The 19,439-nt window shown below is 37.3% G+C and overlaps 1 protein-coding gene across 1 annotated transcript in view; it reads right to left on the bottom strand.

Annotated features, from left to right (window-relative positions):
* The window catches only part of ETNK1 (ethanolamine kinase 1), a 51,950-nt gene extending 35,478 nt beyond the window's left edge, over positions 1-16,472 (bottom strand). The window contains exons 1-2 of the mRNA XM_065940415.1: positions 16,317-16,472; positions 4,973-5,232 (exon numbers count right to left, since the gene is read on the bottom strand). Coding sequence (XP_065796487.1) covers positions 4,973-5,232; positions 16,317-16,472 — 416 coding nt within the window. The remainder of the gene's footprint in view (positions 1-4,972; positions 5,233-16,316) is intronic.
* Between the last annotated feature and the right edge of the window lie 2,967 nt (positions 16,473-19,439).

Consider the following 19,439-nt stretch of genomic DNA (forward strand, 5'->3'; position numbering starts at 1 on the left):
CACTAATATAAGGTATCCAGAGCAGTCAAATTCACACAGACAAAAAGTAGTATAGGTGCCAAGGCTGGCGGTAGGGAAGAACGGGAAGCTGTTGCTTTTGTATATAAAATTTTAGTTTTGCAAGACGAAAAGAATTGTGGAGACTGCTTGCAAAACAATGTGAATGTATTTAACACTATGCAACTGCATACTTAAAAATTAAGATGGCAAATTATGTTACATGTGTTTTATTGCAATTAAAAATAAAAATGTTAAATAATATAATCGGTCATAAAAAAGAATACAGTTCTTAAAAAAGACTTAATTAGAACAATTCAATTATTTTCTATTAGCAAATTTTATATACAACAGGAAAAACAACTCAGTAATAAAAAATAAAGATTTCTTATTTTCACTATCACAGATGGTCCTTCTTCTATCTAGTCTCAAAAAGATAAGGTTTTACTGCACTAACATCAAGGCAAATGCTACTTTAAATTCCATACTCAATAAAGCCAAATGTTTGAAAATCTCAAGGCTGCAGAGAATTTCTTCAAATACCCACTAACACTCACTAGTTGCTCCTTTCTTGGAAGCTTTTAAAAAACTGTAACAATAACAGGCATTTTTTTGAAATTGAAAAAAAAGATCCCCAATCCTACCTTCCCAACAGAATTTATTTCTTAAAAACTCCTTTCAGTTTTTTATATAAACAAATTGCTGCCTGATTGTAGCCACAGTTCAACTAGTAAGCTGATTTTTTCTTAGTGCTGCATCAGACATTTTGCATGCTTTAGACAACATTCAACAGTAACATAACATTTATTTGTGCTAATGTACCTTTGTTATATTCAAATATGACTTGTTATCACACAACCAAGTCATATGACTTTCTTTTATGACTTACTATATATCGCCATACTGATTTCCAAAAGAGAACATTACCAATTCTATTTGCAACCCATAGTTTACCAGTTCCACTACAATAGGCTCAGCACTGGAAGTTGGTATTTTTTAGTTATGTTTATTGATAAATGTGCAATAACTCATTTTAAACTGCACTTCTCCCTGTATGTCTGTTGCTGAGTGGTTTTAATTACACTTCAGCCAGTATTCCCAGCAAGAGGAAAATTTTAGAGAAATACCAGGTAAGAAAACTCCTAAACACCTTAGAATTTAAAAAATAAATAAGTAAATAAAGGTTTCTGCCATAATTGACTGCTGTAGAGAAATTCAAATAAAAAAGGCCATGATAAACTTGTATAGGCTAAATTACTAGTTAAGTATTAGCATGATATAATTTATCTTTACCTGTCATCTCCCTCAGACTCCTCCATGTTCTGCATCACCTTAAAGGTCCAATTCAAATATCATCTTAGTTAAACACTGTTTATTTCCCAACCATACCACAGTAAATTAGTTCTACTTTTTTTAAAACCTTTTCTACTCCTCTGTGTATACTATTTAGCTTATTTTCCCCCAAGGCTATTGTCTATCACAGACTGTAAATTACTAGGACAGCAGCTGACTGTTTGAATTACTTTTCCTCCCCTAGATTAGATTAAATATAAATATATTCCAATGCCCAGTATATCCAAAGTAGATTCTCTTTATTATAATCATAATACAGGTGAGTAGCTATGTCTGAAGAAGTCAAAGCAAGAGAATACTGTGGACTTTGATCTATGGCTCAAGACCCTTTCAGGAGGTTTGTGAGATTAAAACTATTTTCATAAAGTGTTATTTAGCTTTTTTACTCTTCTTTTCTAAATGAGTGGAGAGTACAATTTTGAGAAGTTACATGAAATGGTATGATGTCATCATGTTGACTGATAGCTGAAAGAATATGCACGTTGGTAATCTTCCATTCTAAACACTTTGTTTTAATTTCTAACATAGTTCAGTTCAGTTCAGTAGCTCAGTCGTGTCCGACTCTTTTTGACCCCATGGACTGCAGCACACGAGGCTTCCCTCTCCATCACCAACTCCTGGAGTCCACCCAAACCCATGTCCACTGAGTCTGTGACGCCATCCAGCCATCTCATCCTCTCTCATCCCCTTCTCCTCCCGCCCTCAATCTTTCCTAGTGTCAGGGTCTTTTCAAAAGAGTCAGCTCTTCACATCAGGTGGCCAAAATGTTAGTTTCAGCTTTAGCATCAGTCCTTCCAATGACCATCCAGGACTGATCTCCTTTAGGATGGACTGGCTGGATATCCTTGCAGTCCAAGAGACTCTCAAGAGTCTTCTCCAACACCACAGTTCAAAAGCATCAATTCTTCGGCGCTCAGTTTTCTTTATAGTCCAGCTCTCACATCCATACATGACTACTAGAAAAACCATAGCCTTGACTAGATGGGCCTTTGTTGGCAAAGTAATGTCTCTGTTTTTTAATATGCTCTCTAGATTGGTCATAACTTTCCTTCCAAGGAGTAAGCGTCTTTTAATTTCATGGCTGCAATCACCATCTGCAGTGATTTTGGAGCACAGAAAAATAAAGTCAGCCACTGTTTCTACTGTTTCCCCATCTATCTGCCATGAAGTGATGGGACCAGATGCCGTGATCTTAGTTTTCTCAATGTTGATCTTTAAGCCAACTTTTTCACTCTCCTCTCACTTTCATCAAGAGACTCTTTTCTGCCATAAGGGTGGTATTATCTGCATATCTGAGGTTACTGATATTTCTCCCAGCAATCTTGATTCCAGCTTGTGCTTCATCAGCCCAGCATTTCTCATGATGTACTCTACATATAAGTAAAGAAGCAGGGTGACAATACACAGCCTTGACGTACTCCTTTCCCTACTTGGAACCAGTCTGTTGTTCCATGTCCAGTTCTAACTGTTGCTTCCTGATCTGCATACAGGTTTCTCAAGAGGCAGGTCAGGTGGTCTGGTATTCCCATCTCTTTCAGAATTTTCCACAGTTCATTGTGATCCACACAGTCAAAGGCTTTGGCATAATCAATAAAGCAGAAATAAATGTTTTTCTGGAACTCTCTTGCCTTTTCGATGATCCAGCAGATGTTAGCAATTTAATCTCTGGTTCCTCTGTCTTTTCTAAAACCAGCTTGAACATCTGGAAGTTCACAGTTCACGTATTGCTGAAGCCTGGCTTGGAGAATTTTAAGCATTACTTTACTAGCGTGTGAGATGAGTGCAATTGTGCGGTAGTTTGAGCATTCTTTGGGATTGCCTTTCTTAGGGACTGGAATGAAAACTGACCTTTTCCAGTCCTGTGGCCACTGCTGAGTTTTCCAAATTTGCTGGCATATTGAGTGCAGCACTTTCACAGCATCATCTTTCAGGATTTGAAATAGCTCAACTGGTATTCCATCACCTCCACTAGCTTTGTTCGTAGTGATACTTCCAAAGGCCCATGTGACTGCACATTCCAGGATGTCTGGCTCTAGGTCAGTGATCACACCATAATGATTATCTGGGTCGTGAAGATCTTTTTTGTATAGTTCTTCTGTGTATTCTTGCCATCTCTTCTTCATATTTTCTCCTTCTGTTAGGTACATACCATTTCTGTCCTTTATTGAGCCCATCTTTGCATGAAATGTTCCCTTGGTATCTCTAATTTTCTTGAAGAGATCTCTAGTCCCTCCCATTCTATTGTTTTCCTCTATTTCTTTGCAGTGATCACTGAGGAAGGTTTTCTTATCTCTCCTTGCTATTCTTTGGAACTCTGCATTCAAATGGGTATATTTTTCCTTTTCTCCTTTGCTTTTTGCTTTCCTTCTTTTCACAGCTATTTGTAAGGCCTCCTCAGACAGCTGTTTTGCTTTTTTGCATTACTTTTTCTTGGGGATGGCCTTGATTCCTGTCTCCTGTACAAAGTCACGAACCTCCATCCATAGTTCATCAGGCACTCTGTCTATCAGATCTAGTCCCTTAAATCTATTTCTCACTTCCACTGTGTAGTCATAAGGGATTTGATTTAGGTCATACCTGAATTGTCTAACATAGTAAATATTGATAAATATAATTCACAATAACAAAAGCTCTTTAGGTCCTCAGTAAACTTTTTTTTTAACTGGTAACCTTTTGGGGTATTTATTCACAGACATATTTAGAAAGCACCATTCACTTGTATATGGATTTTAAACGTCAGTCACATGGATACTTTCACACATGCCAGATGAAAAATGATAAAAGAAAAAGTGTAACGATAGACAGCACCTGGCTTATTATTCTTTACCACTTAAAAATGCTGTAGGAGTTTTGTGTGTTTTTTTTCCATTTGTTTTTATTAGTTGGAGGCTAATTACTTTCAAATATTGTAGTGGTTTTTGCCATACATTGACATGTATCAGTCATGGATTTACATGTGTTCCCCATCCTGATCCCTCCTCCCACCTCCCTCCTCCCACCTCCCTCCCTCCCACCGCCCCCTCCTCCCCCCGCCAGTAAACTTTAAAAGTTGTAAAACAGTCTTGGGACCAAACTGAGAAGTTTAGATTTAAACCATAAATGAACTTGCGGTTTTCAAATGAAGCCCATTTATTACAGTTTTCAAGAGCAGAAAACAAAATTTTATCTATTTTAGAAAATGTTTAGAGCATTTCCTTATAAAACACAATACACTGAATTAAATATAGAAGTTTAAAGAGTAACAAAGAAGTGTTAACAGTATTAAAAGGATCTTAGTGAGCAATAACTCTGAAACTATGAGCAACTGAGGGACAAAACAATAAGAAATGTGTAATGCTTTGATTCAAGCACTACTTTAAAAAATTAACAAGAAACCTTGACCTTCTATAGCAAGCTAATCTAAAACCTCTCACTGTTATTTCTTTTGTAGAGTTAACTATGAGAATTCAGATAAAAAGGAATGCTTTTTCTCTAGCAAAAACAAAACAAAACCTGAACAAGAGAAAGTTTCTACATTAACCAAATAGTTGCTTAAAGAAAGAAAAGGCAGTTTCAAAAAACATTTCCATAGTGCACTTAATAACTTTTCAAAAGGATAAATTATTTAGGAAAAGAAATGTACCTGAAAATGGCAGGGTTGCAGACATGCTTTGGATCCAATGCTTCTCCCTGTATAAACTCATAGCACAGTCCATTATTGAACGTACAGTAGAGCTGTGGTGCACAGCCATGAGCCTGCAACACTCGGAAGCTCTTCACTTCCTCATCACGGTCGACTAACAGCTCAGTCTTATTGCCATAAATTCGCACCAGCACGACATCCTCCATCGTGTTACCCACATAACAGCCAATAAGTTTATTTGTGATTCCATCAGTGAAAAGCTGCCCCAAAAGAAAAAAAAAAAAGGGAAAAACAATTATTCACTGTTAAGGAAGGGTTAGGAGATAACTTGAAAAACATTAAATACTAATTGAAAGAAAATATCTACTTAATTTTTTAATATAATTTTGCCCAACATGTCTATAATTTTAATTCTAAATGTAAACAAAATGGAATGCTGCTGTTTAATATATTGTGTGGTACAACACACACACTCTTTCTCTCTCCTATGTCTAAAAGATTGGAAAATCTCTGAAGAGAGGGAAAGTGGCTTTCTTGCTAGCACAATATATGATATAAAAAAGTCTTTGATAACATTTACAAGTTTAAATTTACAAATATAATGTACCATAATTTCTATTATGGTAAATCTCCAATTTATAAAAAACTTAATTTTAAATGTTATTTTCAAAGATTACTTAACATAATATGCACTAGAAATTCTTCTAAGTATTCAGGTTATAATAATTTAAACTTGAATGCTACAGCTAAATAAGCAGCAGCAGCACAATCTTAATTAGACAAAGATAGAGAAGTAACTAGAGAGTCCACAGATATTTTCTAAAAGGGAGTTTGGGGACTTTTCAAGATTATTTTTTTGCTGCACCATGAGGCATGAGGGATCTTAGTTCCCCAATTAGGGACTGAACCCATGCCCCCTGCAGTGGAAGGGCAGAGTCTTTATAACCAATAGACCACTAAGGAAGTCCCCTCAGGAGTTAAGTACTTAAAGTCCTTTTTTAGATTTGAGTATAATATTGTATTAAAAACCAAACAGATGATTAGCAATATTAGTTCTCTAAGTCTACTGAAAAACTGCAACTTTTGTCTTCCTCTACATTAATCTGACACTCAGTTCAGTTGCTCAGTCGTGTCTGACTCTTTGCAACCCCATGCATGGACTATAGCCCACTAGGCTTCCCTGTTCATCACCAACTCCTGCAGCTTGCTCAAACTCATGACCATCGAGTCAGTGATGCCATCCAACCATCTCATCCTCTGTCATCCCCTTCTCCCAAAATTGACACTAAAACTTTCTATTTACCCAATTATAACTCAGAGCTTTTGGAGGTTCTCAGGTGGAATAAAGGGATAAAAGTGAAAGCAAGTGCTAAGGACATTTTTCCTAAGACAACTGGGAAAGAACAAGAATAATGGACAAAGGAAAAGTTTTAAATGCATACACATATAACTAATGCCTCAGGGTAATCATTTTTATTTTGATAAGACTGTTGTAATGATAAATGATACCTGAAAAGGCTTTAGATCTTCAGGTGAAATTTTAAAGAAGTATTTATTTATCCTTATTCACCTAATGTACGTAAATTTAATGAGCTAATGTGAAAAGATTTATTTTGAAAATCTATGTTTTGGGGGTATGCAGAGACATACAAACTCTGCTTTCCACCTAGATTTTAAAAAGCTGGTAGGTAGGGAGACAATGACAAGAAGCATATGCCCTTATACTAAATTCCAATCATCATTTTCTTAAAACTTATGCTGCAAGTTTGTTATTTCTTATTAAAATATCAACTCACACTTATTACTGTGTAACTCCTCCAAATGCCATGTAGAAATAAAATATTTCGATTATTGTAATAAAGTCTGAGAAACTAACATTCTGAAATGCTTATGATGAACTACACGCCACACTTCTCAAAAGCCAGGAGTAAAATCTATGTTTTCTACATCCTCCCAACAAATATTAGTAAGGACTTAAATACTAGCTTGTCTTCTTGATCTAACTTATAACAAATTCACTCTTTCACTCTTGCCTATAAATTTCTTTAATTGTGCACGCTATATTGTACATTTATGTGTACACACAGAAACACACATTTAAGATGTATGCACTTAAAGGGATAGAAGCAGGTAACATTACTGGATAAGATCATTGAACAATATACACACATTTATAAGGATGACACTGAGTCACAACTCCAATGACACTAACCCTAATATACTCTACTATACAAAATAGCTACAAATTTACAATAAAATGATAGTCACAATAAATTTCTGGGGCAAAAAAATATTACTTCATTTATAAGAGTATTTTGCTTCCCTGATGGCTCAGCAGGTAAAGAATCCACCTGCAATGCGGGAGACCTGGGTTCAATCCCTGGGTTGGGAAGATTCCCTGGAGAATGCATAGGCTACCCACTCCAATATTCTGAATGAGCTCAGAGCAAGACTGCTTTGCCTGACTGCAAATTCTAGCTGTGTTAATCTATAAATTGAGTAACCTTAGGCAAGTCACTTAACTTGTATGTGCTTTATTCATCTCATGTTTAATACAAACAATTAGAATCTACTTTATAGTTTTAGTTTTTGTTTTTTTACTTAATAGGTTTTTATGAGAATTAATAGCTTCCCTTGTGGCTCAGCTGATAAAGAATCCGCCTGCAATACAGGAAATCTGGGTTCAACCCCTGGGTTGGGAAGATCCCCTGGAGAAGGAAAAGGCTACCCACTCCAGTATTCTAGCCTGGAGAATTCCGTGGACTGTATAGTCCATGGGGTCGCAAAGAGTCAGACACAACTGAATGACTTTCACTCATGAGAGTTAATGACTTAACATATACAAAAGCACAAAAAACATTTCTGACACAAACTAAGTTCATATCAGGTATGCAGATTACTATATATTTAAATTTCAACACAAGACAGCAAAATGATTCATGATGAGATCATAAAAGTTAATAAGTATGACAACATCTACGTTACAGATTAGCCCTAGACTCTATGCTGCTGTACTGCCCAAATCTGTATAGGTTGCCATTTGAAGTAACACAGAAAATCTGGTTGGCAAAAAGAAATTACAGTTTAATGACACCTCAGAATTTAAAGTGACTATCAGTGAACCTGAAGACCTTGAGACCCCCAAAACATAATCTAATGCCTCCTTTCAGTACGTGACACTATCTTGCAATGACAAACTCTAAAAGTATTAAACTCTCTATCTTAGCTACCACGAAATTTCTTTAGTCCCTAAGATGATTAAGAAACCAAGCAGAGTTTTGATATTTATTTATGGTTTAAAATGACCAATTAACTACTGAATTCAAACGAATAAGCTTCCATGGGCCAAGATAATGGGAAAGACAAGTTTCAATTATTCTTTTAGAGTATGACTACTAGACAAGACCAGAAATTTAGAAAGATGGAATTAATTTGTGTCAGTTAACTGTTGTGTGGAAGAAACTATTGTGATTCCACAATCTTCCAAAATGACAGAATTAAAAGCAATGTAAAAAGAAAACAAAATACTATTTTCATGTATCTAACTGGCAAAAATTTTTTTAATTTAATATCAGAGATTGGACAAGGTATAGAGAAAAAGATACTTTACAATACTGTTTTGAGGAATAAAAAATTACATACACTAAGAAATAGCATGACAGTTTTATGCCAACTTGGACTGACTATAATGTCCAGTTATTCAATCAAACATTTAGATGCTACTCTGTAGGTATTTTGCAGACTCATTAACCAGATAACTTCAAGTAAAAGATTAATCCCCATGAGTGAGCCTCATTCGATCAGGTGAAAAGCTATTAAAGCAAAACTTAGGTTTTCCTGAAGATACTCTGCTTTAAGGCTACAGCATCAATTCCTGTCTTAAGAGTTTCCAGCTTACCAGACAGTGCCCTACAAATTTCAGAATTACCAACCTCTTCAACTGTGTGAGCCAGTTCCTTGAAGTAGATCATATATATATATATATATACACATGTATATGTGTGTGTATATTTTTTTTCTTTAAATTTAATTTCACTAAGAATTTACTCTATGGATATACTTAAAGAAGTTACCCAAAATATATGCATAAAAGTACTTCACTGCAATACTGATTTCAATATCTAAAAAATAAAAACAAAATTAAAAAATATGGAGATTACACACACTGACATGGAGATATCGAAGATATATTATTTTAAAAGCATGATATGGGATAATTTAATTATACTTACTATATTTATAAATGTAGGTCAATAATGTATGCTGGTAAATCCATACATAAATTATTTATGCTGGTAAATCATCACACAATTTTTTATAAGTCAAAAGAAATTGTTCACAAAATTACCTTTGAGGAGAAGGACTTGGTGTTGAGGGATTTAGGTTTTTTACTTTCCATTTTATAGCTTTATTTATGTTTTAAATATTTTATTAAGAGCATGAATCATTTGTATTTATTAAACAAAAATCAACAGGGTTGGATAGTATTCTTTTATGAATGTGATGAATGCCTATGTGCGTGTATAGTCGCTCAGTCATGTCCAACTCTTTGCAACCCTATGGACTATGGTTCGCCAGGCTCCTCCGTCCACGGAATTCTCCAGGCAAGAATACTGTAGTGGGTTGCCATTTCCTACTCCAGGGGATCTTCCCAACCAAGAGATCAAGCCGTCTCCTGCAATGCAGGTGGATTCTTTACCTGCTAAGCCTTTCTAATTTTCCTCTTTATACTCTTTAGAATTCTTTTTAAAACTTCACTTTAAAAGTAATTAAGTCACGTGATCTTTAACATGATCAAATATTATGTTTCTAGCTATCAAAAGTTGTGGTCAATACCATAAAAACATGAAAATATTTACAACGGACATGAGTTTGAGCAAGCTCCAGGAGTTGGTGATGGACAGGGAAGCCTGGCGTGCTGCAGTCCATGGGGTCACAAAGAGTCGGACACGATCGAGCAACTGAACTGAACTGATGTGAAGAACAGGAATACAAAATGTACATAAGATTCAATAAAACAACTGTAAAATATTTAAGGGAGAAGTAGATGGTAATAAAATAGAACAGTTGATTGTTTAATAAAATATGAATAGGGAGTGGGGGTTTTTTCCTACTCAAAGTTTTAACATTGTGTTACATCTTTTCAGTAAAAATTTCAGTAAAACTAAATTACTAAACTAAATTACTTCATGATCATATAGTTCTTTATTTAAAAATATAAAGTTCTTTCTTTATTTAGAAAAAATGACTAATTCAATTCAAAAATATTGTTCTATTAATTTTTTTTAACTGTTACTGTGATTATCACTAGAGGGAGGGAAAAGTTAGGAGCACAAAGGGAAGTGAGAGATATTCTGGGTTGCTGGTTAATATTTTCTCTCTTTCCCTGAGCGAGGGCTACAAAGGTATTTGTTCTACAACAATTTATGTTTCACTTTTTCTGTAGGCTTGTTGTATCTCACAATTTTTAAAAGGGTGACAAAATTTATCTATAGCCCATAAGATGTATCAGAGTAAAATAACTTCTAAGAAAAAATCCTGGGGACTTCCCTGGTGGTCCTGTGTAAGATTTTGTGCTTCCACTGAAGAGGGTTCAGGTTCAATCCCTGGTCAGGGAACTAAGATCCCACCTGTCACATGGCAAGGCCCAAAGATAAAAAACAATGACAGAATCCTGAAAAATACAACTTGATTCCTTAAATAAAGGCCTTTCATTACTGCCCTATCTTTGTCAGCCACAAAAAGAAACACAAAACAAAACAAAGCCCTTAAGCTTCCCACTTCCTCCCTGACCTGCAAGCAATTAACAAGTCCTGCAGATTTATTTTCTGAAATGTCAAATCTATCCCTTATTTCCAGCTTCAAGGCCACTGTCCTAATTTGGATCCCAGCACCGCTTATCTAACATAACAGTCTCTCCTCAGTTGTCTTTCACAAACATTTTTTAATGCAATACACAGGAAAAAAAAAAAGTATTTATCGTTTAATTCAACACATATATACTCTTATGTAAAACTAAAACAAGTTTCACAAGAAATACTTAGCCGTATTACTTGCAATGCTCTCTGATCTATCCTATCACATCTTAACTCATCTTTTTAAACTGTAGTGGTTTAAATCCACTATATTAATTTAGCATCCTCTTAGTAAGCAGTAACCAAGAGTTTCAAAAATAATGTCCTTTCTAAGTGATTACTCATTTCCCAATTCAAAACATTTTCTTCAATGGATGCTGCCTAAATAGTAATCTGCCACTTCTCTAAAAAATATGTAACATACCTGCTTAAAAACATTCACCAACTTCCCATTGCGTCCTAGATAATAGAATACCACCTCCTAATGAGGCATAAATGCTTCATATCTAACCTCTCCCTTATTTGGAAATCATTTCATACACCATTCTACCCAAGACACTCATAGTCTAAGAAACACTCATAGTTTACGAAAGTGGTTTTTCTTTGCCCAGAAATACTTCCCCATTCCATCTCCTATCTTTCCTTCCAAGCTGAATTCAAGGTACCCCTTGAAGTCTTTCTGTGAAGACTTTCCCCCTCCATTCTCCCATGCCTACCTTCTGCTACAAGAAATGTGCTGAAAATTAGCATTATGCCAGCACAAAAAAAAAATACATGTCAAAATTACTGAATTTTAGGAGCTTACAATTCTTTTCGAACAACTTTCTACTTGCAAAGGCTGGGGACTGAGCCGGGGATGGGGGGTGGGGTAAAGTAATAAAACATACTGTGCATAATTTTTACCTATTTCACTTAATTCTCCTGATACTCTACTCTTAGTAAGGTAGTAAAATTAGTAAAAGAATAGTATTAAAACTACTATTTGTAGTAGAGGAGTAGTTAAAAGTGAAAGAGGAGAGTGAAAAAGTTGGCTTAAAACTCAACATTCAGAAAACTAAGATCAAGGCATCTGGTCCCATCACTTCATGGCAAATAGATGGGGAAACAATGGAAACAGTGACAGACTTTATTTTGGGGGGCTCCAAAAATCACTGCAGATGGTGACTGCAGCCATGAAATTAAAAGATGCTTGCTCCTTGAAAGAAAAGTTATGACCAACCTAGACAGCATATTAAAAAGCAGAGACATTACTTTGCCAACAAAGGTCCGTCTAGTCAAACCTATGGTTTTTCCAGTAGTCAAGTACGGATGAGAGTTGGACTATAAAAAAAGCTGAGCACCGAAAACTGATGCTACAGAAAACTGATCCAACACAACTGTGGTGTTGGAGAATACTCTTGAGAGTCCCTTGGACTGCAAGGAGATCCACCAGCCCATCCTAAAGGAAATCAGTCCTGAATATTCATTGGAAGGACTGATGCTGAAGCTGAAACTCCAATAGTTGGCCACCTGATGTGAAGAACTGACTCATTCATTTGAAAAGACTCTGACGCTGGGAAAGATTAAAGGCGGGAGGAGAATCAGACAACAGAGGATGAGATGGTTGGAGGTCAACAACGGACATAAGTTTGAGTAAACTCCGGGAGTTGGTGAGGGACAGGGAGGCCTGGCAAGCTTCAGTCCATGGGGTGCACCATAACTGAGTGACTAAACTGAACTGATAGCAGTTAAATTCTGCTGTTTTGTACTACACAACTATTTTCCAAGGTAGATAGTAATTTCTTTTTATAGAGATTTTTAAACTTGCCAAAGGTGACAAATGGCTGGCATCAGGATTTGAAACCATCCTCTTTCCACTACACTATGCTGAGGCCTCAAAGAGTGGTGAAATGGTTGCTCAGTCCAAGACACATAGCTACTAATACCTGAAAGTGAACTAGCACATTAGGCCCCTGACTTTGCGGTCACACATTATCAAAACACATGGGAGCCTATCAAACATTACATATCCTTCACAGGAGCCTATTAAATATCCCATTTCTCTTAGTCATACCCAAAATACTCTTAGGTATTATCACCCACTCAAATACTTTCCTATTAGACAGTAATGATTTTAAAAGAAAGCAGAAGTGAATCCCTTTTCCAAAATAATGCCACATGTGGAAAAAGTATGAATTTTTACTTGTAAGGAATTAAGGCAAAATCTTTCTATGAGCCAAAGATTTAATTTTTTAACAAATTACTAATTTTGCAGAGAAATGGCTTCCCTGTCTTAATCATAATATACAAACTGCAGTCCGTGGGGTCACAAGGAGTTGGACACGATTGAGCAACTGAAATGAACTGAACAAACATAAACTTTTATCAGTCAAAGAGCAATAATTTATGAGTTCTCATCCCAGATTTGCCACTACTAACTTCAAGTTCAGTATTATTTAACTATAAAATACATATTAACAGTCTACATTATCTCACAGGATTGTTGGGAGGAGTGTATGCCAAAGTGCTTTCTTTATAAACAGTAAAATATTTTTAAATAAAAAACACTCTGATGTATTGTTTTAGATCTACTCCACCTATTCTAACATACTATACTCCACAAAGCTACTTTTATATTGTATTCTTTTAATTTGGCAGAGATAGGGAAAAAATAATTCAACTTTTTAAAGCTCTATCTAAAATGAGATATATTAGCCCCTATGTCCATAATTTGTGAGCAAAGACCGGACCCTCTATCATTTTGAATGCACTAACGTGTTTTTTTGCTTGTTTCTGGATTTTGTAATGTGCTCTCAAAGTTCAGCTGGCAAGAGTAAGTGCCGGGTAAATAAGTATTATCAGAGTAAGCTTCTAAGGTATGTTTAAATAATATTTTGTATCACATAAGAATTTGAGAAAAAATCTTTTAAAAATATGTGCTATTATTACTGATACTTGTTTTAGTCTTTTGACTGTATGTGAGGTATGACTTTTATCTTTATACTTCAAAGGAAATAAAAGCAAATCTCAAAAGAAAATTTTCCTGTCCACATTTACTGAAGAAATCCTGAAGCATCATAAAAGCACAGTTTATAATGACCTAGAATGTGGGAGTCAGATCTACTAAATTGAGAGATGAATAACCATCAACTCAGCTTAGCAGTTGTCCCAGCTTCTGGATCAAAAGCTTTGCTTGCACATGGAGGGATTAGATTTCTAAATAACAATCATCATAAGAGCAAAACAAATGGTAATATTTACCTTCATTTACAAATAAGCACACTGGAAGTTTGGATAATGAGCACAAAGATCTTAAAGTCAAAAGTTGATACATGGATATCAGATAAGACTCAATCTCAAGTACTTTTCAACAACCAGAAACAGTCTGAATGTTAACACATTTTATCCTTTTTTTCAACCTATATCCTGACTTTACTTCACAGAGCTACCTAAAAAAATGATAGTACCCATCTAAAATGGTTGTCTGAGGGATTAAATGATTTAAAAAAAACACCTAATGTACCTCTGAAATTCCAGTCATCAAAGCTTCAAACTCTTAAGTCTCTGCTTAAAAAGTAATACAGCTTATCAGAACCAGAGTTTACCAGAAAACAGCAATGTCTTTAATTAATATGTTTAATTAATAATTGACGGCCAGAACATAGCTTATTTTAATAAATGTAAGAAACTTCTATAGTAAACTAGAATAAGCTAATAAATAATAAACTAAAGAAGTGTAGAATTTCAACTTGGACATTTCCATTAAACTAATTTTCCTTAAAGAAAATACGTTGTTATTGTTCAGTCATTAAGTCATGTCGGACTCTGTAACCCCATGGACTGCAACACGCCAGGCTTCCCTGTTCTTCACTATCTCCCAGTTTGCTAAAATTCATGTCCGTTGAGTTGGTAATGCTATCTAACCATCTCATCCTCCACGCCCCACCCCCTCCTTCTCCTTCTGCCATCAATCTTTCCCAGTATCAGGGTCTTTCCAATGAGTCAGTTTTTCAAATCAGGTGGCCTAAGTATTGAACTTCAGCATAAATCCTTCCAATGAATATTCAGGACTGATTTCCTTCAGGATTGACTGGTTTGATCTCCTTTCAGTCCAAGGGACTCTCAGGAGTCTTCTCCAACACCACAATTCAAAAGTATCAATTCTCTGGTGCTCATCCTTCTTTATGGACCAACTCTACTTTTTATTTTTTAATTACACATGAAAATCACTTTTGATTCACTATGTCCTACATATCTGGCTAACAAACACTCCCTTAAATTTTCAAAATTTTTGTCTGATAACTTTTTTCCAAAACATGTGGGTCCTTTTAGTCTGCTCAAAACTCTTCCAGACAGTAAGAACTGAAGCCAACATTTCTGAAACTGAAGTGTCAAGAACTGTTCTGGGCCCTAGGGCACTATTCATGTTTTATTCATTTTTGTATAGGTGACTACTTTAGCAAAGCACCTGAGATACTGTTAAGTCAGTTAACTTTGCTGAAACAGTCAACAAAATAAGGCAGATGATCTGGCTACTTCAACTGAATACTCGAATTCAGATTTGAAACAAACCTCAAATATGCCAGCCTTTAAAATTACTTTGTGTTTGCAAGGGAAAAGGAGGTTCATTTTCGTATATAGTACCTAAAACTCCAAAAGTTAAAGAGAAATAAGTGCTCAAAATACATTTCCTGTATGCTGCATCATAACTTATTAAAAATAAGCTATTCAAAAACGCATAGGTTCTCCAGGACTTTTTCTCCCAATTTCTGTCTGTGAATACAGTGGCTCCGGAAAAAGAAATATTCACAAGCCACCTATCGTTCTACCATCAGACATTGTTAGTTTCACTCACACGACTAAAACCTTCACAGAAATACTGATACAAATAAAATAACGTGTGCAGGGCTACCTAAGAACCCAATCTGATAATGCATGATGACCATGGTCATTACTTTGGGATACAGGGCTGTCTCCAATCCCAGGATTTGAGAAGATAAAACGCAGCGTGAGCATCAATGGGTTACACCGACAGGGGGAGGGTTGAGAAGGGAAAGGAAAAGATCAGAGAAAATTCATTACTGCATTATTTGTGAAAGGAGAGGCGACAGTGACTGAGGCCGACGGGCGAGGAACCCCTTGCAAGGGGAGTGAACAGGGTTCATTCCGCAGTAAGAAGGGATAGAGGAGGGGGAGGAGGGGCAACTATCAACAAGAACCTTCCTGAGGTGGAAGGGGTGCGTCACTAACGTTGCCGCTTCGGGAAAGAGGAAATCTGCCCTCAGGTACAACCTCAGTAAGCAATGATGAAAGAAGGGGGAGTGACCTTCCTAGGTGTGAGGGAGGAAACAGAGGGTCACTTCCCAAAGAACGGAGCGAGAAGACGTTCCCGGAGCTCCTCCTGGGTCCCCGGAGACTATAAAGGATGGGGAGGTGAAAACCCGCCACTCCCTTCCCCCCTGGGCCGCGTCAAGGTCGGGAGAGAGCCGGGGCTGAGGTGTGGGCGTTACCTGCAGGGTCACCTCCTGAGGGTCCCAGTGCGGCCGCAGGTGTTGCAGGAGGCTCAGGGCCCCCTCCCGGCAGCGCGGCTCCTCCTGATCTGGCACCGTGACGTCCAGCTTAGGGACCTCCGGGGAGCCGGGCGGGACGTGGATGTAATTGGCCATGGCCCAGGCGACGGCAGAGACTACCACAACGACGACGGCGACGGCGACCACGAGAACGGCGGGCGCCGACAGGCTGCTGGATCCTTCCGTCCCGGGGCGCCCTCGCGGGAGGGCTGGGGGCGTTCAGACTGACGGGCTAGCGGTAGGAGAACCGGTGGAGGCGGCACTCTCGCCGACCCGGGTCTGGACAGCGGCTGAACTGAGCGGGGAATGCTCACGGGAAAAAGATTCCTCTCGTCTGCACTCGGCCGCCGGCGGGCGCGGAGCATGCCGGGACTGGCCTGACGCTGGCGTCACGCGCGGGGCGGGGCCTCGGCTGCGTCAGGCTCAAGGCCGCGTGTCTAGCTCCGGGGCACAATGGGCCTGGTTCCCGGGGCTCGGTTTCTTGGCCTTTATCAGACTCTTCCCGGCGTGCTGTTAGTCGGATAAACGCGGGGCTCGCCCTCTGGAATGAGGCTGAGCCCTGCCAAGTCCCGAGCGAAAGGCAATGAAGCTTTAGCTCACCTTTTGGGCGGAAGGGGTGGGTCTTGGGATCTGGGTTTTGAGGTAGGGCTGACTTTTTCTGGAATGCCAGGGACGCGTCCTGAAATAACCTCAGGGTCAGCCTCTGAGTTTGGCCTGAGTCTGGGCAAGCTGAATTAACTGGGTCGCCTTGATCTCGGTGCTGCTGTGTACTGAGGTCCACATACTTGGGTTGACGACTGAATTACCATCAGCAGTATACTGAGCTCATGGTATACTGGGACAGTTAAGATAATTGAGTAAAACGGAGACTGCACTTCAAGATGTATTTTTAAAGGTCGGTTATTTGACTGTCCTGAGAATTTGAGTCAGGAGGAACAGGTTATAGTCTAGGATGAAGATGAAAGGGAAGGGAAGTAATTCTGAGGCTCAGCGATAGAGGTGCTGGGTGGGCCTTATATCATGGTCTTATATCAGCTAATACCACTGCTGAGGGAATACTGGAAACTGGGTAATCCACAAGTAATTTACTGCGACTTCCTAATTTTTCTTATAATGTGAGGAAATTGGGTTTAGATTTGAGCTCTTAGTCTGTCTTCTCTGCAACACTTGGTAAATGGTGAATATAATTGTTAGTGGTGAATTACATCACTAACAACTCAGCTTAACAGTCAAAATGTTTAATTATCTGATTAACATCAGTTTACATTCTGATTGTTCAAAACCTGCTTACCTTTGTAAATCACAAAATAGTTTACTGTCAATAAGGGGCTCTGTGTGTATGTGTGTGTGTGTGTGTGTGTGTGTGTGTGTGTGTGAGATACACACACACACACACACACGCCAAACTTCATAAACTAAAAACAAGGAAAAGAGAGTGTTATAGGCGGCAAGAAAGTTGATTCAGCATATTCCAAACTTAGTGTTTTTTAAATCGTATATTGCAAGAAACGCTAAATTACATGTTCTTCCAGCTTGGGTGGTAATAATATAATTTCACATTGCAGGTAAAATCTATTTTATTTTTGTATAATTTGAACTTTTATTAAACAGTTGGAATTTTAAGAATTTTGAAACTGTTCTGAATTGTGAAATGATTTTAAAAATTATTTCTGGAATTCCACGTTTGTAATTTTAAAGAAACATCCATTAATAATTAGACCCCCCCCAAAAAAATTATTAGGTGCCTAAGAATAAAACTAACAAAATATGTGTACTACTTTATGGGTGAAATTATATTGATGGAGAAATGAACCACATCCATGAATAAGAAAGCATTTTACTATAAAGATCTGTTTTCACTGAACTAATCAATAAGCATACTGCAATTACAATTAAAATCTCAACTGAGTTTTTCACAAAACTTGTTAAAGTGACATTAAAATTCACAACAAAACTTAAGGTCGAACAAAAGCTGCTATGATGCTTGGTGGAAGAGGGAGTTGGGAGAACACATCCTACCAAGATTTATTATATAACGGTTTAGGAGTGGGCAAACCAACCCGTAGAACAAATAAAGATTCCAGAAAAAGATCTACACATTTATGAGATCTTTGAATATGATGAAAGTGGCGTTAAAAATTAGGAAAGGATGGATAAATACTACTGGAGTAATTGCTATTTGTATGGGAAATTTTTTTTGATCCCATTGTTACCGGAAAACTGGGTTTGCCACTTCATGAAAGTTGAGCCAAAAGACACAACCAAGGCAAAGATCTGGACAAGGTAATATTTATTACTTGCAGCAAGTGAAGAGAACACCAGGGAACATCTAAGCAACATCTAGAACAGCAAAATTGGAGAGGTTTTAAGCTAAAGGAGCATGCATATTCATGAAGCCAATTGGGAGGAATATGCATATTTATGAAGGAACTTGAATAGAGGATAATTCAGCATACTACTGGGGCAAAGGTCAACAGAGTCCAAGCTTTAGTTGATGGAAGTCATGAGGGTCAGAAAAGGTCAGTGTCTTCATTCCTTAGGTTGTGACCAGTCTGGGTCTTCCACCTGGGCGAGGGGCCTTACCATCTGTAGAACAGTTCAAGGATTTGTGTCAAATTATATAGATAGATAGATATACTTTGAGAAAGAATAGGAATATTTTATAACTTAACTGTTGTTTCTTGACTGCTTTTCGTTTGTTTCTAAACTCCTTTGTTCCCTTGAGATCATTAATTACTGAGACCTGTGCAAGGGCAAGCATTGCAGCCAAGCTCAGATCACAAAATGGCTTAGGCCAAAAATGTCTTCTCTTATGTCAAGAAAGCCATGCTTGGTTTTCTTTCTCTGGAGACCCTCTATACTATCTGCTTACAGGCTTAATTAAAATTAAAAATTTCTGCTCTGTGAAAAACATCTCTGTATTTAAGAGAATGCAAGTCCAAGTCATGGACTGGGAGAAAATATTTGCACAACACAAATCTGATAAAAGATATGTATCCAAAATATGCAAATAAATTTTAAAATTTACTAATGGAAAACAAACAATCTAATTTAGAAATGGGC

The sequence above is a fragment of the Muntiacus reevesi genome, chromosome 1, assembly GCF_963930625.1.
Source record: "Muntiacus reevesi chromosome 1, mMunRee1.1, whole genome shotgun sequence".
NCBI lineage: Eukaryota > Metazoa > Chordata > Mammalia > Artiodactyla > Cervidae > Muntiacus > Muntiacus reevesi.